General features: G+C 49.3%; 1 protein-coding gene across 1 annotated transcript in view; it reads left to right on the forward strand.

The window, feature by feature from the left end:
• CACNA1H (calcium voltage-gated channel subunit alpha1 H) overlaps nt 1–21,844 on the forward strand; it is a 109,734-nt gene extending 87,890 nt beyond the window's left edge. Inside the window, exons 26-33 of the mRNA XM_065733031.1 lie at nt 556–689; nt 1,281–1,351; nt 10,159–10,237; nt 11,689–11,810; nt 12,307–12,645; nt 17,507–17,690; nt 19,954–20,132; nt 20,721–21,844. Coding sequence (XP_065589103.1) covers nt 556–689; nt 1,281–1,351; nt 10,159–10,237; nt 11,689–11,810; nt 12,307–12,645; nt 17,507–17,690; nt 19,954–20,132; nt 20,721–21,839 — 2,227 coding nt within the window. The 3' untranslated portion in view covers nt 21,840–21,844. The remainder of the gene's footprint in view (nt 1–555; nt 690–1,280; nt 1,352–10,158; nt 10,238–11,688; nt 11,811–12,306; nt 12,646–17,506; nt 17,691–19,953; nt 20,133–20,720) is intronic.
• Nucleotides 21,845–24,366: the final 2,522 nt, after the last annotated feature.

Genomic DNA, 24,366 nt, shown 5'->3' on the forward strand with positions numbered 1-24,366 from the left:
GTGTGTTTGTTTCATTTACCCTGCCCGAGCAGTTGGAAGCTGCTATGAGCAACGTTGCTTAGTAGGAAAATTGCATCGGAAAGACACTCATTCTCACATCTCACTGTATTTCAGTACTGGTGTGGAAGGTCCTCAGCAATTGTTATTGGCTATAAATCAGTTATAAATCAGTGAAGATACTCAAGTGGAGTAATTTAATGGAAGGAACAGGTGACATAACATGGTAGCAGCTGTGCTGTGTCACATCTAAGGTCCATCTAGCCTAATATCTTGTCCCTGCAACTGGGTCCAACTGGATACCAGGGGACAGTAGGGACCGCAGCATTGGCAGTGGCACTTCCCAGGATAGGATCCCTGCCAACAGCAGCTTGTGTCTCAGAACTGTCAGTGCCAGCTTCAGTGAGTTGGTTTTATACCACATAGAAGATACGAGAGCAGAGAGACCTTTGGAATTTGCTTGCGATTGATTTTAACAGTTAATTCTCTGCTCTTGGATGCCTGTCAACATACAATTAATTATTATTTTTTATTGTCCTTCCTGTCTTCTTCTGTTAGGTGGAATCAGCTGGATTTGGCCATTGTTCTCTTATCAATTGTGGGAATCACGCTGGAGGAAATTGAGATGAACGCTGCACTGCCTATCAATCCCACAATAATACGCATCATGCGGGTGCTGAGAATAGCAAGAGGTACGGCCTGCTCCGTAGGTCTTCAGCCATCCCTCCAGACACTTCAGGAAACGGTTTGGCCATTTGTTCTTCTAGTCCTCCTGTTTCAGTTTGGTTTGAAAACAGTTAGGAGATAAGCCTGCAGAATGTTGATTCAGAAACAAGCTGGGTGGGGTTCTGTGGGGGTTTCAAGAGGTGTCTCAGATTGGTCTCTGATTCAAACCCAGGCTCATCATCCTTCTGTGCCAATACCAGACAAGACTGGAAACTGGTGGAGAATCACCAGAGGTGGAGGATCAGAGCTTGAGAGCATGAGACGATGCTTTCTCCCCAGCGAAGTGTCTCCCCGTTGGACTCCCATTTTCTTGCTAGGACATGCTGGAGTTTTTGTGGCATTGGGTTTGTTTTACTAATGTCACTAACATTAGTTGGTGTGGGATGTAGTAAGGATGTTTGGATTTTCTGTGGGCCCTGCCAGGATGCAGTGAGCTTGCCATCTCTGTGAATGAAAGCAAGAGATGAGACCCCCTCACTTACAAGGTCTGAGGCTAGATTTTCTTGTTTTTTTTCTTGAGATATTTCCTGCTTACCAGGATTTGGTTCTCATTGTAGTGCTGAAACTGCTTAAAATGGCTACTGGAATGCGAGCTCTTCTGGACACAGTGGTACAAGCACTTCCCCAGGTAAGCCCCCACACTTCATCCGTGCCCAGTTTGCTCCTCCTCATGGACTGTGCCTTTTGGGCCTGGGGATGGCGCTGTGCCATGGGGCTTGGTGGGCACTGGAGGTCAGCTGGGAAGGATATTGGCTTTTTCCACTGCCATCAGCACTTTGATAGAGGAGTTTTGCAGGGTACAGCCTGTCTACGTAGTCTGTATTATATGGGAGAACCAGGATGGTGGAAAAAGGGTTAACAGAGGGCGTATTGCTGTAGGCTGAGCTCTTCTAAGACATAGAATTCACTTGGAAGTTCAGGAAAGACCAGAACAGACAGAGAAAGCTATCAGTGAACGCTCTGGAACTAGTTAGCTTCTAGTTCAGCTGGTTTCTTTGCGAGGCAGGAGCAGCCATGTTTATTGACATGTATTGACAGAGGAGCTGCAGACTTTGAAAGCCAAGTGGGAGAGGCATTACTGAGTGTTAAAAGCCTGAAGTGAGGTCTCCAATCACTGGACTCCCTTGTGCTGCAAGAGGAACAAACATTCTGCCAATCTCAATGACACTTGATAGAAACATTCAAGTGTTCAGTTCCTGGGACCACCTTTTTAAGTATCTATTTATTTGTGAAAAAAAAAAAATAAAGAAGAAGGAAGGAAGGAAAGAAGTTCTGCTGATTTGTACTCCTCCCTCCCAAAAATCTTAAGTACATTGGAAGAAATCCAAGAAGTTTAGGGCTCCTTTGTTTTTAAAATCTTACACTGTTTGTGTTTGTGGGTTTGGTGGTTACATTCCTGATCTTCCAGTCTTCAGAGTTCAGCTGCCTACACATTCCTATTTCATATAGGAATATATAGCAGGCAGTACTGGAGGTGGGGGACTCTGGAGTCTTCTAGACTCATTCATCCATGAACAAGAAGGTGTGAAGATGCTCTGAGATTAGAAAGGAAACGTTGCTGTGCTTTGCCCATAAATGAATACCATTATGGGGTCTCAGGACCTCAAGGATCAAGCAGAGAAGTAGTAGGACTAGCATACGTAATTACCCAAATATATCTCTTTGAGTTAGTTGCTATGTGCATGCTCTATTAAAAGGAACTAGGAAACAAAGGGAATTTCTTTTTCCTGGAAAGGCCCATCTTCTTTTCATCATAAATGAATACCATTATGGGGTCTCAGGACCTCAAGGATCAAGCAGAGAAGTAGTAGGACTAGCATACGTAATTACCCAAATATATCTCTTTGAGCTAGTTGCTATGTGCATGCTCTATTAAAAGGAACTAGGAAACAAAGGGAATTTCTTTTTCCTGGAAAGGCCCATCTTCTTTTCATCACTGTCATAAAAAAATTTCTAATGTGACACATTTGCCATTTGATGTTCAGATCTCTTCAGTGAAGGGAAACTCTGTCTTGGCTGGGACTCAAGCATGGAATTTACCAACTTGAGCCCTGTTTTGGCATTTCAAGAAAGCTATTGATTTGTGTCTATTATTTTTCTTCTGAAAGCATTGTGATTACAGAGCGTATTTTCTCTCCCTTGTTTTTAGTTTCCCCCAAACAATAGGGTGGCTGCAGGCCAGGCTTTTTGTTTCAGGGTGCTTTTGCAGCTAACATTCAAACCAAAGTCTCTTTTACAGGGAAATCCCCAGGGATATTCCAGGCAGATCTGGTGCCAATAAAAATGCCACTTTGGCCTTCAGTGAAATTCATAAGATGAGCAGGGAAGTTTGAGAGACCTCTTCCACAGTGGTCCTGTTTCGTAAAGCTATAGTTTTAATTTTAAAGGCAGGGGAAGAGTTCCTACTCCAATTATTTTAGTAGCTTAAAACCACAACTGAAAGATCCTCACTGAGCGTGCATAAGACAAGAAAAATTAGTTCCATGTTTATTCATTAAGGGGAAAATTCTTCATCTGGTGGTTGTAGAATGCCCATTTGTGTGCTACAATGGTAAGATAGCATCATTACAGTACACATTTTTTCCTTTTTCTGGTGATTTTCATCAGCTTCTTATTTGGATTTATTCTGCAGCAGGGAGAGCCTGAGTAAATCCTAGAGGACCAACTATCCCCAGGCCTGGGGGACATGGTCATTTTGATCCACGTTTGAGGATGTCATAAAACAGGCTGAGTCTCTTCTCTTGGAATACAGGCTGACCTCAAGCTTCTGTTTTCAGTGCAGAAGGACTTCCTGCTCTGATGCACACTCCTTTTCTAGTAACCTCTCTGCTTGTGATGTCCTAGCTCTTTTACCCCCACCACACAGACTTGAGGCAGTATCTCCTTTTCAAAAAAGAATCCATTTTCCAATTTCACAGCTGGTTGACCAAGGGGTTAAGCTAGTAATGGTGCCAGGGTCGCCTGGAAAGGCACTGTCAGCCTCAGCTTTGATCTGTGGTGCACTCTTTAGGGGAATAAAAGTAACCTGTCGTGGACTCTAAAGCACAAATTGCTATAATCTGCTGCATTGGTCTAAACTTGAAATAGATCCGGTGTTGTAAACCAAACAGCTAAAAACAACGCTGGGCTAGCATGACCAGCACTGATATCATCACACAGTCATTGCAAGATGTAACTCAGCCAGAGCAGTACTATTCACAGGTTGAAAACTTCCTTGTGACCACAGAGGCCAGCTCCTAGCATAACACAAGCCCCTGAGCTCTGAGCTGCACTTCAGCATGTCTTAAAAGCCACCCCACTTTGTTTAGGGACGTGAGGTGTTGAGGAATCAGCTGTTGGTAAAATACACTCTTCCAGTAGGTGTATACTCTTTCTGGTAAAAAAAAATCTGGTGTTTTTAATCTGAATTAGCCATGTTTGTTTGTTTGTCTGTTCTATTGGATGTTACTTTACTTTTATCTTCTAGAACTCCTTTTGGGAGGTAATAAGAGGGAAAATAGTCTCTTGCACTCTCACAAACAGAAGAACATTGAACTCCTTTAATCTCTCAGTATGAAGCATGTTTTCAGGATCTGTTTCAAGTTTTTTCCTCTTCTTTATGAGCTCCAACCCCATTTAGACTATGTAATGAATTACACCACTCAAGGTTCAGCTGTCTATTCACTTGCTTATATGTCTGGTGACTGCATTGGTTTTGTATGCAGTGTTTGCACTGTAGGAGTCCTATTCAATGGTAATCCTTTAGTCTGTTTCACATCCCCTGCCCTACGATGTACAATTCACCCTTTCTGTAGCATGGTTGGCCCTTGACTCTCGGATTCCTAACTTTACATTTGGCTGAGTTGAGATGCTTGTTGTGTAAGTGGGTCCCCATATTGAGCAGCCCAGCTCAGTCTGCTCAGTAACCTGCAGCCAATGCTGAGCTGCCATTGCTGCTCCTGACAGAGCACAAAGTGGAATCCAGTCCAATTGCCACCCTGGCTCTGCAGGGCCAACAAAGGGAAAATGTGGATTTTTTTCTATCAAGTCTTGCTTGCAGGAATAGCAGCAGACACAAAGGGAGCAAAGAGTGTTATTTTTTCCGTGAGCTTTTTGATGCCATGATTTCACTTCTAGCAAGCAAGCTAGGGTTTTTAATTCTGAAGCAAATGAGACAGTCATGGAATTACAAGACCCAACTGAACAGCTACAAGTACTTATTTTCCAAGGAGGTCTGTATAGTTTTGTTTTCTCTTTTCTCACGCTCATCTGCACCACTCTAATTCTGCTGCAGTGACTCCTGATTTGCAGCCCTGTGACAAGGAGTGAGATCCAGCCCATCTATTTAAACAAAGTGGGTTATTTTTCCTTCTTTTTTTTTCACTTGGTCTGTGGACAGCACATTAATTAAATGTAGGACTGTCCAGAGTACCTCCTCCTTGCCTTCAAAGCTTGGAACTCCCCCCACATACAGTCTGAGCCAAGAAAAAAATGAAGAACTCGTGCTATCAGTCCCCTGAAGGACAGCCTATAGTTTGTTCCTGTCCAGGAGTTCAGCTCTTGTTGGTGCTGCAGTTTCTGTGCTTATCTGTAGCTCTTGAACACATTTTTTGGCATTGTATAACAGCAGTTATCGGATATAGACAATAGCCTGCTTTTGCCTGGTGCTGGAAACACAGTGACTGTGAAGCAAGAACAGAAATGTCTTACCAGCAGGTGTTACAGTTGAGTCTGGTTCTGGATCATGGGTAGATAGGTGTGTGTTATGCTACATACTGAAAGCCTTGCAGACCTGCCTGAGAGATATCCGTAGAGAAAAGAAGCAGAAATCACTGAACAAAGAAACCACTGCTCTGCTGGCTCGTAGCACTGGTGGCTGCGGTGCTTGGTGGATTCACTGTGAGGGGAGCTCATTCCGTTCAGCTAGTGGCCTTGTGTTTGCACCACCGAGGTGATCATAGCCTCAAGCTTGTCTGGCTGGCCCTTTTCCACTACTCCTGGAATTCACACAGATGGCCTCCCTTTTCCAGGCAAATGTGCCCATTTTCCCTTGGGTTTAATGCACAAATTAGCCTGTGTTTTCTTGTTTCCAAGCTTATTGCACTGGTTGAAGAGTGCTGGAAGGAAGATGAGGACTCATGTCCTTGGAAAGGATTGGCAGAGGCTTAATTTCATGAGAAATTGCTCTTGACAGGCATCCCTGTGTGCATTGCCTGTGTGGCCAACTGAAATGCCAAGGTGTGGGCCAGCGATGTAGAAACAATTGATGTCGGAGCAGGAAGAGGCACAAGAAGAACTGCAGTGTGTCTCAAGCAGCCATTGCAGGAGTGGGACACCAGAAGACAAATATTTTATCAGTGCCTCACCCAGAGCAGGTTGAACAGAGACCAGCGGGTGCTTGAGGGGTTTGGGCAGGATCACACAGCTGGCAGTGCAGCAGAGGAGTGATGGTCCCAGCTGGCTGGTATCCTGTTGTACATGAGCAGTGCATTAACAACAAGTGCAGTGAGTTGCCCATAGCACTTGGCATCTCAGCATCCCCAGGGGCTTCCCACAGGGGGTGAAAACCACTATCCTTGTGCAGTGCTTGGATTAGGACCAGAGGCACAGCAGTCCACAGGGGAACTGGCCTTACTGGTAGCAGTGTGGTCTAATATAGAGAGAAACTGAGAAATGGGAGACATCCCATTGACAGCAGGACTGGTTTGTGTCTGGAGGAGCATGTATCACACCTCCTGTAGCCCAGCATCAGTTTGTGTCACTTGGGAGGCACAACACTTGGATATCAAGCTAACACAGCTTGGGGTATTTTCTGCACTTCCCTGTGCTTGCAGATAATGGCTTTTTACTAGCATAGGTCAGAGGTTGGGCTCTGATGAGACATACAGTGGTTCCACAGTTTCACTTAGGGAGAGGCAGAAAGCTAATGGCAGAGGTGTCTGCAGGGGCTGATGCAGAGAAAGCCTCCCCAGGCCACGCAGGAATGGTGAGAGAAGGGTTGCTGGAAGTGTGGAGAGTAGAGTTGCTTTCCACGCTGCTAAGCAGGGTTATTCCAGGGCTTTTGCAATAGTAGACCACAGATCCAGCTGGAATGCACCACGTTGAAGGAAGGGAGCTCCTTGCACAGGGCCTCCCTGCTCCTCTGCGTGGGATGGAGAGCTCTGCCTCCCTCCACACAGAATTCCCTGCCCCAGGCACATGTGCTTTTGCCAGCAGCAGATGTCAGCCAGGATGCCAGGGAGTGAAGGTCCAGGAGGAATCACAAATATTCACCAGTGGCTCCATCTTCTCCTGTGGTTTCTCTGAGGTACTTAAGGACACCAACAACATCTCCAAGATGTTCTTCATCTCTGCTTCACTTCCTCCAGGCCCCAGCCTCCCCCCAGCACTGGAGCCACAGCAAATGATGGATAGCCCCTGGCTGACAGAGACAGGGGTTATTTGTAGTTTTCTCTGCCCAGCCAAAGGCACCAGTCAGGGATAGCTTGATGGATAAACACAGCATGGGCTGTCCTGTTAAGAGCTGCTAGAGCAGAACCACTTTTCAGAGCCTGTCTGGGTGACTGGCTGCCAAAGCTGAGGTTTCTGACCGGAGTTGGATCTCTGTTCCTTATGGAGATTCCAGCATAGGCATCCCAGGGTGCTTCTGCCCCCTCCTGTTCTTCAGAGCTACATGATTAATGCATAACATTTTTCTTGTCTGGCTTTAGTGGATCTCAAAGTGCTTTAGAGGCATTAATTACCTACTCACAGGGGTATTAGAAATGGGTACGTTGGGTTACAGGAGGGGAATGACTCACCCAAGGTCACAGGCACACATGCAGCCTGCTGTCTTAGCTGCTCAGCAGCCACTGACTGACCTCAGTGCTTCCACCTCAGCCCATCTTGGGGATGTGCCTGAGGTCTTTCTCTGTGCTCATGCCTTGGTGAAGGCTGTGGGCTGAAGAGGACCCTCCTTTCCTTTCCTGAGAGATGCAGGCCAGAAAGCCACATGCTGGAATAGACAAAATATTAAATCTGGCATTGACTTCTGCTGATTCAATAGAGCCAGAAGCTGCACAAATAGACTGAGTGGTTTTGCTGAAGCACATGAAAAAGAGGTAATCCGTTTTGCTCAGCTGCTTTCTCCGAGCATCAGGTGTTCACGGGCTGCTGAGCAGCTGGTGCCCTGTTCAAGCTCAGGAGCCGTGAGCTCAGGATGTCTAGATACAGGGTGGGATGGAGTCTAACAGTAAAGGTGAGGCCATCAGCCATCCTAGAGTCTTTCACTTACTGCTGTCTCCCATATCTCTCTCCCATGTGCTCACATTTCCACACCACTGTGAGATTTCAATCCTTTTCCAAGAGATCCTGTGCATCAGCCAAGCTTTGAAACTGCCCCTGGAACTGCTCTCAGCCAAGGGCAGATGTAACCTCAGACACCAGCAGAGACTTCTCAGCCTTGTCGTGATGTCCTGAGCCTATACAGCAACTCTGTGAGTGCTCTCTGAAGGACTAGTTATGAGACATGTTGATTCAGAACTGTAATTAATCACAACCTTAAATACAGAGTCTTTTACAAATGCACTCTAGGCACATTGTCAGCTCAATTCAAAATGACCCGTTACCAGTATTGCTGCATGCAAAGCTGCCATGCTTTGTATGCTGGCAGTTAAACAGTAGTGTTGACTGATAACCTGGTAATAACTTTGAAGTTAGTCTGGATTCTTTGGAATTTCATCAGTGCCAGTAGGTTGCAGGCTGACTTATTAAGCATTAAAATGGCAGTAAAATTTCCAGCTTATAAGCTGCTTTGAAAAAAAAATCCAAGACCCTCTTCTGTAGTGCTACAACAGCAGTCTTTCATTTATGTTCAACCTAGAAAACTTGTTTATTGCTTTTATTTATTTCCCCCCCCCCGTAATTATTTGCTCATTTGCCTCCCTGTCAGGATGCATATGCCTCTTTTCCCACGTTCTCTGATCTTCAGTCATCTTGCAGGCTGCCTCCTCATGTCTTACAAACTGTCAGTGGACCTGCAGACTTGAGCTAGAAAGCACCATTCCAGAAGGCAAAGAAATACATGCAGTGAAATAATCCAGAGCAGCCATCCACATCGCTGCATTATCTCTATTATTCCCTGGAGTGTGGTAACAGAGTTAGTGGAATTGCAAAGCTGTACGTTTAGACTTTATTGCAATCACAGCCTCCACTGGATGATTGGACTGCTCCCATTCCTTTAATAGGAACAAACAGAGAAAACAAAACAAAAGACACCTCCCCCATCAGTGATAGCTGTGTCAGTTGGAGTTATCATTTTCATCCTGGTAACTTTTCTGATGATGCTAAGCAGCGCGGTCAGGATATCCAGCAGCACCTCAGAGAAGAAAACTCTCTGAAACTGGAGAGTTAACTAGAAGATACCTCGAAGATCATGATCCCCTTGGCTACCTGAATCACCACCCAGTTGTTACTCAGAGATAAAATGAGGCTCGTGACAGACATCTGATGGGGGAGAGATCTCCCTGCCTCCATCACCGGCTGACAGACACAGGCGTTTAAGTGGCAGGAAAGGTAAACGTGGCCAGAGTTAGTGGCAGGTAAAATGCAGGTAGTTAGCTGGTCAGGTCACTCTGCCCTTTGTGTTCTCTGCCTGAATCACCAATAATCTGCTCTCTGAGATGTTTTATAGGCTTAGACTCTGGGGTGGATAAATGTAATACCGTAATTATCAATAACCTCTGTGTGCACTTCGGCATCGTTGCGCTTCCATGACCATCCCCTTTGGCTTCTCCACAAAGCACACCACGCAGCGTTCAGGCTGCAAGATGCTGCATCCAAGTGTTGGTATAAGGAGTAAGGCTTTTCTTCTGAGACACTGAAAGCTCAAAGTCAGGTAGCTGTTGCTGAGAAAAATCTGTAAATGTCTCTGGCAAAGCTGGGAGAATTTACATCCTACTTGAACACACGTTCCTTTTCCAAAAGCACTCCAGAGCACCAGAACTGTTGAAAACCAGGTGAGTCCTCCTATGACTCAAAACACATCTTGAAACCTTCAGCATTTGTGTTCAGAATTGCAGACCTGGCAAGCTGAACAGAAAGGCCCTTAAAACTCAAAGCAGAGCACAGAGTGTCCTTTAAGCTACCCCTGTCTGAAGTGCAGTGCTAAATGCCACTGGGGCTGCAGTTGTGGGCTGGTCAAGTTATGGCTGAGCACAGCGTCCCAGGTAAGTGGAAGTGGGGTAGAGAGGCACTGACTGGCCCAAGGGCTGCTTTGCACATAGGAGCTCCTTCCCCCACCCAGGAGCCTTCTCTGTGTCTGTTACAGCAGAATTGTGGAAGGGCAGCAGGGTGCTGGAAGCCAGGAGATGAATAGCCCCTGGCCTCCGGTGTCCCTCTGTTGCTTGTATTTAAAATGTGATGGAGCAATTGAATTTGTGACCTCAACTTTCCTTCTTCTGCTTTCTCCTTGTGTAGGTAGGGAACCTTGGCCTACTTTTTATGCTCCTGTTTTTTATCTATGCTGCCCTGGGAGTGGAACTGTTTGGCAAGCTAGGTGAGTAATGTGCCTGCCCCGATTTATTTCATCCGGTTGATATTTATTTGATACCTAGCTGCTTCCTTTCTTCCCCTTATTCTTGGGTCTTAGTAGCTCTCAGTCTGAAGATTAAAGCTTTCTCTTGATCTCAGGGTCACAGGTGACACATGAGGATGTAATACAGAGCCTGCCCAGTGTGCACACACACATTAGAGGTTTGTCCCACACCACCCTTGGCTGTAGAAGAACTATATACTGTTTAAATATAATTGTCTAACACGAATATGTTCACAAAGATGGAAGTTTGCTACTTAAGACAGCAGACGGGTCTGCCAAGCTGGATGGCAGTCAGATTCGTGTTGGAGTGATGCCACCATAAACACATCCCTCCTTGCAGCTTCCACCACACTCCATTAGTTTTGTGCACTTGGCTGACATTGCTCTTCCAGCTGCCCAAATTTGTCCGTCCATTGTTCTTCTCAGCATCACCTTCCTCTCTCTGCATAAATCAGGAAGCAACCACTGGTTCCTGCAGGTCCAGCATCGTTTCTTCCTCCAGCTCAAGGTGCACGTGTCCACCACTCCAAAGTCAGGCAGGGGCAGAGGGAAGAGCATAAACCTGGCTGAGCTGGGCAAGCAGGGCAAGGCAGTGAGTGCCTGTAAACATGCAGTGCAGAGCAGACGTGTCTGCCCTCCCAATGCTTACATCCCAGTTAGGATCAGAAGGGCCCATCCTCCACGGTGATTTTATGGCTGTCATTAATCCCCTTTATGAGTCCAGCCCTGTGCTCACATTACAGATTCCTGAAAGCAGAATATTTCTTTCAACCCTAGACAAATTATTTTTCAGTCTCCATAGGTTCTGGGGGGAAAAAAAAAAAAGAAAAAAAAAATTATTTCAATGTGTCCACCCCAAATGAAATACTGTGTGTTTTCTACTGCTTGTCTGGATATATGGATATGCATTTATTCAGCCACAAAGGTGAAAGAAAAGTCTTATTTGCAGAGGCACCTTCTGCTGTGCTGAATCCTTTCTGTGTTTCCAGGCACAGCCTTGCCAGGGCCAGCCCCCAGGGAGCCCAGCACGTGGGCAGGGATGAGGGGAGCCCTAAAATGCCGAGTGGTAAAACTGCCATGCAAGAACCGTTGCTGCCTTTCATCAGGAAAACATCATGCACTCATGTTTTATAGAAAGAGGGATATTTTGTGTGTTCAGTTTGCATTTCTTCGTACGTTATCTCTCAGGGAAAAAAAAAAATGTGAAATTAGTCAATTTTATTGCAGAGAAATAAACCTTACCGTAGATAGGCCCTGAAAAAGTAATCAGGGTGGAAAATGTGATCAAAAATGTAATCAATAGAATAACAGACAAAGCGTGCTGTAGGGGATAGTGTCTGTTTGGACAACCCTGCCAAAGGGGCAGAGGCAAACAGCCCTTCCCTGATGTGCTCCTCCTCATCCTCCTGCAGACTGCAGCGAAGATAATCCTTGCGAAGGGCTGAGCCGGCACGCGACCTTCACCAACTTTGGGATGGCCTTCCTCACCCTCTTCAGGGTGTCAACAGGGGACAACTGGAATGGTATCATGAAGGTGTGTGCAATCTCTCTTCTTTCTTCTCTCTGTAGATATGGAGCTATGGATTTCTGACAGATGTAGGCACCTCTCGTGTGAAAACAAAAGCGGATCCCTTTTCAAATATCAAAATTAAACTTTCCCTTTTAAAAGCCAAGTGTTTTCAAAGCATAATTTGGCCTAAGTCTTACTCAGCCTGAAACTTTGTATTTTTAATGTATGTATTATTCTGCAGGAAAATTGTGCCAGTTCTTACAATTCAGAGAAGTGACCACAGCCTCCACGTCCCGTTCTCTTGGGACATAACATGATCTCCCTCTCTGTAGATGAAGTCTATCTTTTCTTCCATTCGTTTGGGTTGTACCCACAAGCGTTTGTGCCCGGGATGTGTTACTGTATGTGCAGCCCTCCGAAGGGTTGAAAATTACCTTTGATAATTGCTGAAATTAAACTATTCTCCCTGTAGTTTGGAGCCCCAGAGTTTATGAATCCCTCCCCTGTCCCCCTGTTGCAGGACACGCTCCGGGAATGCACTCGAGAAGACAAACACTGCCTCAGTTACCTGCCTGTTATCTCTCCTGTCTACTTCGTCACCTTCGTCCTCATTGCACAGTTCGTCCTGGTCAATGTGGTGGTGGCCGTGCTGATGAAGCACTTGGAGGAGAGCAACAAGGAGGCCAAGGAGGACGCTGAGATGGATGCTGAGATCGAGCTGGAGATGTCCCGAGGAGCGAGCACCTCAGCCACCAGTGGCAGCAGGGGAGGTGTGGTGGCCCTGGAGAGCAGAGCACCCTGCAGAAGCCAGGAGGCCATGAAATCAGAGTCGACAGCACAGGCGAAGCACCAAGCCCTGGTAATGGTTCATTCGAGGTGTCTGCTCTTCCTGTGCTTGGGGTAGGGAAGGGACAGTTCCTGCCAGTCCCCACTGTCTGCTATCGGGCAGTCCGATCCCAGTGACACAGAACCAAGCAGGCAGGAGAGCCCAGGCAGCATGGGAAGAAGGCAACTTGCATTATGGCAGAGGTGGCATCTGCACCACACACCTTGTGTCATCTCAGGAGGGCTCCCTGAGATGGAAGGCAACTTGTGACATTCTCCGGGGCTATCACTGTACAGGTTTTTGTTCTGAGGGAGAGCTGAAAGTCAAAGGTCATGAATTTTTAGTTTAGAAGCACAAAGCCACTCGTCCACATCCTGTTCCCCCTGGCAGTGCAGCAGTCCTTGTCGTTGTAGCATAAGCAGCAGAGCCAGGGAGCAATCTCCTCAAGTCCTGGCACTCTGGCTGTGCCACATGGGAGGAGTGGAGTAAATTCTCTTCACATAGACATAGAAGTCCTGCTCAGGTTCTTTTTAGTGCCATTCTGGGATTTCCAGGGAAGCCTCAAGCTAATTGAAGCTCTTGCTTTGTCTAGGGCATGGCCAGCTTGGACCCAGGGTGCCATCACATCCCCCCCCCAGGAAGCTGGACTTCTGGGGCTGATCTCCCAGATACTACTACCACCTGCTCCCCAATTCTCTAGTTCTCTAGAAAAATGAGGCAGTCAGAAGTCAGGGGAAATAAAGGAGGAGCCGTGAGATGATTGTCTCATCCCATGTCAGCAGCATATGATTAAGAGTGAAAACAGAATTGCTTTGTCACCGTGATTGCAAATAAATCTATTGCAAAATCAATGGGGGATGTGAGATTAAATTACATTAAATTAGATTTTTGTAAAATCCATCAGACTCTATTAAGTCGAGTAAAAAGGAATTTAGTAACATAGCAATGGGGAATTCACTACATAAATGTAGTTGCTAATAGAGATTTCTGCAGGAAAGCACTCTCCCAACACCCGTGTTGCCTTTCTCAGCTGGGAAAGACAGGGCACATCCCTTCACACAGGGTCAGATCACATGCTGGAAGGTGTTTCGGTGTGCTCTGCTGTGTCCTGCCACTTGTGCAGACCACATTTCCTTTTCTCTTCCTTCCTGCTCTGAGCAAGTAGGGCAAGACACCGTGGGGCACACGTGCTGGAGCACTGGGATGGCCTTGCTCTGCTACTGATGCTTTTTATCTCCCTAATTTGAAGGAGGCGCTGAGCTGTGAGAATGTGTCTGTAGCCATCCCAGACACGCTGGAGGGGGCTGAGACTCCCATGATGGAAATCCCGTCCTTCTGCTCTGTTTCCCACCATGTCCTGACACCTTCCCACCACCCCCAAGGCCGCGAGGCTGAGGTGAATGGCTCCGTGCTGTTGTTCTGCGTTGTGGCATTGTGCTTTGGTGCTGTGCAGCTGGCAGGGCTGTCCGAGTCGTCCTCCACCTATTGCTTGGCAGCCACATCCCATCCTCTATCCTTCTTAGTTCTGCCTTTGCATGTGCAGGATTGCTGGGCAGGGAGATGGGGGTTGGCCTCTCCTCCCAGTACCTAGCAATAGGATGAGAGGCAATGGCTTTTGTTGTGCCAGGGAAGACTCGGGTTGGATATTAGGAACAGTTTCTTCTCTGAAGTAGTGGTGATGCTCTGGAATTGCTGCCCAGGGAGTGGTGTGGGGTTACCAGCTCCAAAACCATGGAGATGTGACACTGAGGGACGTGGTCAGTGGGCATGGTGGGTTGGGGTGGGGTCAGACTTGGGGATCTGGGAGGTCTTTTCCAAGCTCAGTGATTCTTTGACTCTATGTGCTGAGTGATGTGATGTGTAAGCTGTCTGTCTTCAAGCAGTGCATTGAGAGCTGGAAGCTGGCAAAGTCTTTTCTTGCTTAGTTGAGAAAACATGAACCAGTTTGGTTTTCTTTCTGTATCCGTAATACCTTTTTTCTGGTATAGTATTGAGGGACCAGGAAGGCATGAGCACATTAACCCGTGAGGCTTTCAGCAAGCACCAGAGCTGCAGTGTCAGGAGGTGCTGTGGGGAGGTCATCCTGCTCCCCAGTACAGCCGTAGCTGCACAGCCTGGTGCCCAGCTCCCGTCACGTAAGAACTGGATGTGCCATGCCACAGCCCTGTGCACGAGGACATGCAGTCAGCCTTGGGCATGCAAGGGGAGCTGAGCTCTAAGGTGTGTGCTGCCAGCAGGCTGCTTCCTGCACTCTCTGCTTTCAGTCTTCTTCCTTCAGCACTGGGGTTGGCTTTGGCTTGGCAGCAGGTGAGCAGACCATGTTGGGAGCCTCGGAGCGGGGTGGTCCCTACCATCAGCCCCAGACAGACAGAGGAGCCTCGTTAGGCACTGGGGAGCAGAGGAGCAGCTGCCCCACCTCTGCGTGTGCCATCCCATGAACAAGACAGCACAGTGTGCCACGCTGCTGTGCATCATCTGCACTCAGTCACTGCTGAGCAGCAAGACAGAGCAAGCTGGTAAACATCTCTCCGTCTCTTCCTTCACTCATCCTGCCTCCTGGACACCCGAAATCAATGGGCTGCAGTCATTCAGTACAACTCAGCCTGGAAGAGGAGATACAGCGTGGGGAGCACATCCACTGCCATCACATTCAGAACTTGCAGTGGCCACCTAGAATCAATTTTCTTCAGGCTCAGATCGTTTTCCTTTTACACAACGGTCAAAGCACCGCCTAGTGGCAAGCATCTCACAGCATCCCCAGGCAAATTCTGGGTTCACTTTAAGCTCTTGAAGACCACCAAGCATGTTTTCCCTGCTCAAGACAGACAGTGAGCGATATGAAGGAGTAATCCTCAGAGAAGCTCCATGGAGCCACCTGAAAGCTGTGGGACCACAGAGGTGGATCGTTGTGAAAGCAGCTCCCAGGGACAGATGATAATTGCAACTTCATAAATACAGCTGCATGGGGCCGTGGCTTTCTGCTGGCAGAGGGGAGAGCTTCATACATCCTCAGGGGCTGACTGCACAGCCCAGGTGCCATCAGAGTCATGCCATGCAGGGGCCCAGCAGCTGGAGCAGTGCTGGAGACACACAGCCCTGGGGTCAGGAACTCCCTTCCTCTGGGAATTTTGCCCACAGCTTGCTTGCAGGCTGCAAGCCTCTGAGAATTGATGGTGTTCCTCAGTGCAGGGCATCCCGCTGGTTGCCTTTGCTTCCAGAGGACCCTCTGGGCATTCTGCCACTCAACAAGGGTCATATCCTGCAGAGGGATTAGCAGCATTGTTTTTTCCCTGAGTTCCCTTTGCACCAGAGCAAAATGAGAGCTCCAACAGCATTCTGATCCCCAGACAAAGGAGGAGGGAGCAGTTCTCACTGACTAAAGATGCTTAATGCCAAGCTGCATCCCCAAGACCCTCCTGGCTCCGTTTATTGCTGGTCTGAGAGGGGTCCCACAGTGAGTGGGCTCCTGCCTTGCACCTCCCCATCATTTGCTGGGGTCCGTGGGCTGGGAAGGAGCTACACTGATGGCCATGGATGCAGCTCCCAAGCACAGCAGGCATTTCCCAGCAGAGAGGAGGAGCAGTGCTGGTGGGGCGGCTCCAGACCTTCCCAGCTGTCAAGAGCAGCTCACCAGGTGTGAGCCAACAAACTCCCTGCACACGTTTAATAGTTACAGGACTTCTGACAGTGGCTCAGAGCCATCTGGAATTTACCCAGATCCCTCAATTGGGTCTCAATAGCCAAAAACTTGAAAAGTGCAGTTGTTTATGTCGGAGGGGATGTCTGTCCATCTGTCCCAGCCAGACAAGCCGGGTACATGAGATCCCTTAGAAATGAACTGTGATTTCATAGAGAAATGCCCCAGACCTTCTGCTGGCGTGAGACAAAGGGACGAGGACTTGTGTTCTCCACGCAGCACCGAGATCTCGAGGGCTGCCATTCAGCCCCAGTGTTTTGATGCTGGAACTCGTTAGCTGGGAGCTCATTAGCTGCAATGGCCAAGGGCCAGCTGGCACAGCCACCACTCCGTGCACTAACAGAGCCCAGAGGGATGCCCACCACCTGTAATCGCCACTGCTGGACACCCGGCTCCTCAACCAACTGCAAGAGGGCAAAAGCATGGAATAATTTGTCTCAGCATGCGTCTCTTTTGGGATCTGAGGAGAGAAGTTCATGAGGAATGTATGGAAAAAAGAACAGATTTAACCAGATCTTTGGTGACCTCCAAATTATGCAGTGGGGGATCTCAGGCATGGGTTTTGATTGCACAGAGGGAAAACAGCCCAGATTAGCAAAGCAACATACGTTTAATTTAAGACATGCAGCTGGGAAAATGTTTTCAATCAGTCATGGGGAGACTGACAGTAAAGGAAAACCAGAGGGATTCACTGTACTTTAGATAACGGGGTGAATTGTGAGGGTGATGTGTCGAGGAGCCCTGCTCGAGGCCAGACACACAAATCCCTTCTCATCCCTGGATCTGGCTCTGGACCCACACGTGTGGAGCCCTGAGGCCCTCTCCTGCCCTGCAGCTGCCTGCTCTGGGGTCAGTAGTGCCCAGACGTCACAGGGGAGAGGCTGCAGGGTTTGTAGTGGTGTTACTGTGGGTGTATGTTTAAATGTCTGCCTCTGTCTGTGTGTGTTCGGGGAGATCACGTATGGATTTCCAGAAGCACGTGGGGCCCGGCCCCGTGGCACTGGCAGAGCAGTGCTCGTTGGTGCCTTGTTTCATTCGAGCCACAATCTGTACTCAGCTGTGCTGTCATTGCAGTCACAAGGGCTGCAGACTCTATGAGATGCCAGGAGGAACATCTGCACGAGGTTTTAAAGCCAAAAGAAGCCATAAACCCACCCAGATGCTGACTGCCCCCTCTCTCTCTCTCTTGCTTTGCAGGGAGGTGCAGCCAGCCCGCAGCCTCAGGACTCCCAGAACCTGCTGGCAGTCCGCAAGATCTCCGTTTCACGCATGCACTCCTTGCCCAATGACAGCTACATGTTCCGGCCCGTGATGCCAGCCAAAGCCCCCTTTCCCCTCCACGAGGTGGAGATGGAGACGTATCCCTGCAAGTCGCAGCGAGGTACCATCATGGCCAATGCCACGGGGGTGCACACGTGGTGGAGGGATGGGGAAGATGCCACCAGTGCTGCGTGTGGGTTGGGCTGTGGCTTTGTGTTTTCATCACGTCCCCGTGTTTACTCAGGGTGTGTGTCTGGGGAGAAGCAGGGCTGCCAAACAGCAGGAGAGGCGTAGAGGACCACAAGTGATCAGCCCTGACATCAGGGATATGGATCAATCAAATCAGTAGGAAAGAAAGCCCGTGTCAGCAGTGCTTCCTGAAGAGCTCCTTACAGCTCTTGTTTGAGGCCAGCTTCAGCTCCTTTTAGCACAGTACATTGAGTTCATAGATGGAGGAGTTTCTTTGGGAGCATAAAGATTAGAGAGCACCCTCCAGTGCCTCCATGGCCTTACAGTGAACATTATGCAGAGACCCCACAGACATGGAATCGTGAGCTACACAGAGCCTGGGAGCATACATTCACCAAACTGCATCCAAATACATTTCCCCGTTCTGTCTCCTTTGTCAGAGAGCTGGTTTGGAGGGGTAAGGAAGAAACTGCCTTCCTGGAAGCACGTGTGCTGCTTGAGTTGCTCCCAAGAACTCAGCAGCCTGGTTTCCTTTGGAACAAGTGCTGCTTGGACAGAAGAGCAGTGGGTTTGCAGGCCGTGGTGGGACTGACAAGGTCTGCTGTGATTTCCTTGGGTGAAGTAACTCTGTTTGCTCAAGCAATCTGGATACCACTTGTTGTTCTCTGCTCAGCATTTATTGTTGTTATTTCACTTGCAAATTCTTCTCTGAGCAAAGTAAACCAGGTTGAGTGTCATGGCTGGATGGCTGGAGATGCTTTTCATCCCTGTGTTGGGTGTATATCAGGATTTATGCCGCTATAGGGCTGCTGTGGTGTTGGCAGGGGTGGGCAGAGCTGACCAAGGACTCTTCATCCTTCCCCAGTTTCTCTCCAGGAACACTCCAATGGCTGCGATGGGTGCTTCCTTTCTCTCTTACTTAAGTCATACTTAAGTTACATGAGATTAAAACTGAGCACACGCAGAGATCCCCATCAGTGTTTATCCTTTCATGGGCTTTCCACTGTTAGTTAAGGATGTCTGCCCTTCTGCCTGTATCTGAGTGCCAACACACTGAAAATGCAGGGAGATGAGCAGGTCTTGGGTTGCTGTGTTTGCACGAGCAGTTTTCTGATTTATTGGAAGAACAGGAGAAAAATGCACAAATCCAGAAGTATTTGGATTCCTTCGGTGCTCCCGACTGTGCCATTTAGAGGGGTTTTTTGGTTTTCTTTATAAGAGCTAGATGGAAAGTTTCCAACAGAAGGAAATTCTGGACGGGGAAGAAAGCTTAAGGTTTTGATTTTACGGCTGTATTTGTAAAAGATTTTATGACAGCGTTTTTCTACATCATAAAAAACGTTTTGTGAAGCCCGGGTTAGCACATGAATAGCACAGCTCAAGGCTGAAAGTCTGCCCATAGGAGAGCCCAAAAACAAAAGAGGGAGAAGTGGGGTGGGTTGGGGGGTGGGAAGCTCGCTGCTCCGCTGCTTCTGTGCTGTTCTGGAGAAAAGCTCCAAAGGAAAAGTGGTCGAACAATAGGTTTTGTTTCTTCCCAACAACCAATCTCTTTCTGAAATGCAACTGCAAACTGTCTGGATGGCTTTTGTCGTAGGTTCAAGTTCCCTGACCTCTGGGTAAGATCTCTTGAAGTGATGGATAGCTGTGTTTTTAACATGGAGCAGCGACGTAGGAACAGATGCTGGGTTTCAAGCTAAGGACAATAAATCCTGCAGCCAAAAAAATAAAGAATAAAAAGCCAAAGATCTTTCAAACAAAGAGAACTGCAGTAAAGCAGCACTATGAAGGGGCTGGGGAGGAAGGATTGCCTTTAGGAGTGGCCAGGGGGCTAGAAGCCTTCAGGAGGAGGGCGGTCCCTGCCTGGTACTGAGCTCAGGGAGCAGCCCCTGTGCCGTGGATGGGAGCCAGCCAAGGTCTGCGTGGTGTCAGGTGGTGATGGGGCTGTTTGAGTGGTAGCAAATGGGAATTCTGTTCAGTGCATGCCAGCACTGTCCACTCCTGGGAAAGCCGGGGCAGGGTGCCACAGGAGAAGGTTTCTGTTACCTGAAACAGAAAACAGAAGCTACGACCATAAGGTTTATCGTGGGCAGTGTCCTGGAGGGGGCAGAGCCACGTGTAACGCAGATGCTTCAGCACTGACACTGGAGCCTACAGGTGCCACAGCAGCAGCAGTAACTGTCCCCTCTGTTTCCCAGGGTCCATCACCTCCATCCGCTCGCAGCCCGTGGGGACGTGCTCCTCCTTGAGGGTCCCCCCCGAGTCCCTCCACGTGGCCGTGCGCTCCCCCGGCCGCGAGGGCTGGCACCGCTGGAAGGTCCTTCCCCCGCACGTCGTCCCTCGGTCTCCAACTCTCAGCAAGCTGCTGTCCCGGCAGGTAAGAGGCCAAGAGCCTGCAGAGCAGTCACCTCGCTGCTTCTCTTCTTTTCCAGTTTTCTCGGAGCTGAGAGCAGCATTCCTTGTTTTAGAACAAAATGTTTCTGCTTCCGTTGCCGTAAAATCACAGAACCATAGAATAGTTGTGTTGGAAGGCGCCTTAATGCCCACCTCGCCTCACCTCCTGCCGTGGGCTGGCTGCAAAATGTCCCCTTGTGCAGCCGTGGTCTGATGGGGCTGGAAGAACAGCACAGTGAGGGATGCATACACCAACCCACCCTGCCACGTGCCATCTTTCACCTCTAAAAGTGCTGTCTAGGAGACCCCCAGGCTCTTCTCATCTCCATCTATCTCCTCCCCTGCCTGTGCAGGTTCAGGTTGAGTGTTGGAAACAACTTCTTCTCTGAGAGAGCGGTGGTGCATTGGCACAGGCTACCCGGGAGGAGGTGCAGTCACTGTCCCTGCAGGTGTTCAAGATGTGGAGATGTGGCACTGGGGGATGTGGTTTGGTGCCCTGGTGGGGATGGGTTGGGGTTGGACTCGGTGATAGTAGAGATCTTTTCCAACCTTTGTGATTCTTTGCTTCCAGGAGGCCGTTCGGACAGACTCAGTGGACGGACACCCTCCGGACTCCAAGGACAACCTGCAAGCAGAGCTTGGAGAGATGGCACCATCACCAAAGCACCCTCAGCGCACCCTCACCCGCAGCCCTCTCCACCCCACAGCCTCCTCCCTGCCGGGCTCCCCTCCGCGCTCCCCACCGACCTCCCCACACCGGCACCCATCGCTGACTCAGAAACACCCCTGCAGCCAGCACGGGGTCCCCAGTCCCGGTGAGAGCCCCCCAAGCCCCCAGGGCTGCCTCCTGGAGCCCTCCGACCTGGCTGACGAGGAGGTTCGCCACATCAACAGCTCAGCCAAAGACTGGGGGGAGCACTCGGAAGCCGGGAGCTGCTCCACGTCGCCGTTCGTCTCTCCGGCCGCGTCGCCGGTGCTCCTGAAGAATTGCAGCACAAGCAGCCTGGCGGCAGGCAGCACTAAGGACAGGGACTTGAAGAAGTTTTACAGCATCGATACGAAGGGCTTCCTCACCAAGCCCAGCTGGGCGGATGACCAAAGGCGGCACTCCATCGAGATCTGCCCCTCCGGCGGCGGTGGGGACTGCGGCTTCGAGGAGCGCGCCGAGGAAAAGCCGCGCTCCCCCGCCCACATCCAACCGGAGTCCGACTACATCCATGGAGCCCGGAGGAAGAAGAAGATGAGTCCGCCCTGCATTTCTATAGATCCTCCCATGGAGGACGACGCCGGGGCGGCCTCGCGCACCAAACCCTCCGAGAACAGCATGCTGCGCCGCAGGACCCCGTCCTGCGAGTTCCCGGCGTACCGAGAGCCCCTGGAGCCGGCCGAGGTGCAGCCGGGGGAGCCGGGCTGCAAGGCGGAGCGCCGCAGCCAGCACCTCAGCCAGCACCTCGCCATCCCCGGCTTCTCCTTCGAGCAGTCGGACGGCGGCGGCTCGCTGAGCAGCCTCTCAGATCTGCTGGACAGTGGGCCATCCACGCCAGACTGCGAACTGAGAAAGCCGGAGCCCTTAAAAACTCAACGGAGCGGCGGTGAGAAGAGCAAAGAGCTGCTCAGCGCGGGCAAGAGCCCCGGCCGGGTGCAGGACTTGGTGACTGCTGTGACAGAGGAGGACATCGAGCCCGTATAGCTGTCTGGGAGGGGGGTGCGGGGGGTCTCAAGGGCTTGACACCGACGTGGGGGTGGACACGGAAGGAAGAAAACATTTAAAAGAACTTATTATTATTATTAATTATTATTATTTAAAAAGAAACCAAACAAACGGATGAAGCGGAGCCGGGTTTTGGGGCGGGGGCTTTTCTAAAGGGCAGATGGAGGCGGTGTGGGGTCGGCTCGGTCCTCGGCGCCCTCGGTCACATTGATCCGGGTGGCGGTGGGGGGGGGGGCTGGGGGTTCTCTTTGTCGTTTGTTTTGTTGTTGTTTTCTTTTTGTTGCTGTTGTTGTTTTTCTTTCCGTTGTCGTCGTCGTTTTTAACGAGATGCTCAACTTTTTTCAAAGGCACTTTTGGAGATGTCACACGCCGTGGGAGTGCCGCGGAGATGGGCGCTGTACATTGTCTGTATATCAGCAGTTATATGAGTAGAAATGATGTATTTGTGAGATACAAAACAAGGAGAAAAAAAAAAGAAAAAAAAAAAAAAAACAGTACCCACAAAAACTCTCTTCTTCATAATGCACATATTTTTATAGAGAAATGATACTGGTTTTTTTGCATTACGCGACCGGGTGGTGTTTCCTTGGGTTCTATGTGGAACTATTACAGCTGTTCGTTTTCCAAATGTTTCTGCTCTTCCTTTGCTCTCCTTCCCCCTCTCCCCCTCCACCACCACAGCTCCTCCTGGACGACGCTTTCGCCGCCCCTCTCATTTTTTCCTTTGTACTTTAGAGGTTATGTCCTGACCACAGAAAGAAACCAAATCACTACTGAATTGTAGCCAGTGCAATAATAAGTTATTCATTCATTCTCGTCTGTACCATTGTCCTTTCACTTTTTATTATTATTAATATTTTTCTTCCTTTTTCTTTTTTTTCACAGACATTCAGGTTAAGCGTTGCAATAATCTGAAGTACCGTGCACAAGCAAGGTGTCTTGCATTACACAAAAAAAAGACCAAAAAAAAAAAGGAAAAAACGTTAAATTTTCAGAGATTAAAAAAAAAAAAAAGACGAAACAAATAAATAGTAAATTATTTAAGAAACATTACTTTGTCTACTGCAGTTCAGAGTAAATTATTGATGCAGAATGTGGAGGCGTAAAGAGCTGTCGGTGGTGGTGGTGCGTGTGAGCAGGTAGGGAGCTGTTCTCCTCCTGCTGGTGGTGGCCGTAACCCCTCCCATTCACACAGAGATCATCACAGCACCAGTGAGGCTGGGAAAGCTCTCGGATCCCCAACCCATCCCACCGTGACCCCAAACCACATCCCTCAGTGCCACATCCCCGTGGTTCTGGAACACCTCGAGGGCCGTGAGCCCATCCCTTGGGCAGCGGAGGCAGCACATCACTGCTATTCCCGAGAAGAAATTGTTCCTAATATCCAACCTGAACCCACACCCACGCAGACGTGGTTCCTCTGCCACACTCCAAAGCCTCTCGAGTTCAAGCCAACACCATTATAATATTTTTTTAGTATGTATATATTTAGTTTTGGGATTTATTTTCCGTTCTTAGCTTCCATTCCCCACCACTTCCCCTCTCCTCAGCCAGGCCCTCACCTCGGGACAGCTTAACCGTGCAGCGCTGACATCTGACACTGAGTGGGTCAGCACCAGCAGCAAAAAGGCCCACGGGGACAAAAAACCCAACCAACCAACAACAAAATGAGTGAAAGCAGCCGTTTTCATTTGGTTCGTTCCATGCCGCCCTCATATTTATGCATCCACATATATCTTCTGTTATTTATGCATTCATTACTCAAAAGGAAATGTATCTTGTTTCACATGTATTAAACTGTATAAACTGGAAGCCTGGCCTGACTTTGTGAGCAGCCCGGGGCCCTGTGCAGCCAGGGAGGATTACTGCAGTTGTTCCTTCCCATTGGTTTCATGGGGGATTCTGGAAAAGCACCGTGAAGGTAATTCCTAAGAGCACTTCGGGGACAGTGGCCGCATCCTTTAGGTGTGGTGTGAGCAGCAGAGGAGAGGAGGGGATGCGGACTGAGCCCTGAGCTGAGCACAGTGATGCTGTGTGTCCCACAGTGCCGTAGAGCTGGGGGGACCCAGGCTGATGGGAACCCAGTGAGGGACGATCTGTCCCACAGTGCTGCTCTGCCCAGATGGATCTGTGGGTAAATAAACCCAGCCAGAATTACAGCAGAAGTGTTGCTCGCTGAACTCCGGCTTTTCCGGATGGGGCACGAGGTAGGACGAGTTGGCAGGGATGCTTCCAATTAATCAAGTCATTAATGAAATGGCTTCGCTTGCTGCGGTGGATCGGGAGCGGGTTTATTCCCGCCCGGGGGTGCCTCAGAGCCCCCAGACCCGAAGCGGGGCAGCCCATTCCCGGGCTCCTTGCCCAGGAGCAGCACCTAGCGGCCGTATCCCCGCTCCGGATCTGCTCCGGAAAGGTTTTCGGGCCCCCGCTCCGCGGAGCGCCGCTCCTCAAGGAAGTTTGTCCCTTCCGCCGCGCCGTCCGTCTCCATGGCAACGGAGCCCGGCAA

The sequence above is a fragment of the Cyrtonyx montezumae genome, unplaced genomic scaffold (genome assembly GCF_038088225.1).
Source record: "Cyrtonyx montezumae isolate F1298 unplaced genomic scaffold, pur_monq_1.0 scaffold_16, whole genome shotgun sequence".
NCBI classification, from domain to species: Eukaryota; Metazoa; Chordata; class Aves; order Galliformes; family Odontophoridae; genus Cyrtonyx; species Cyrtonyx montezumae.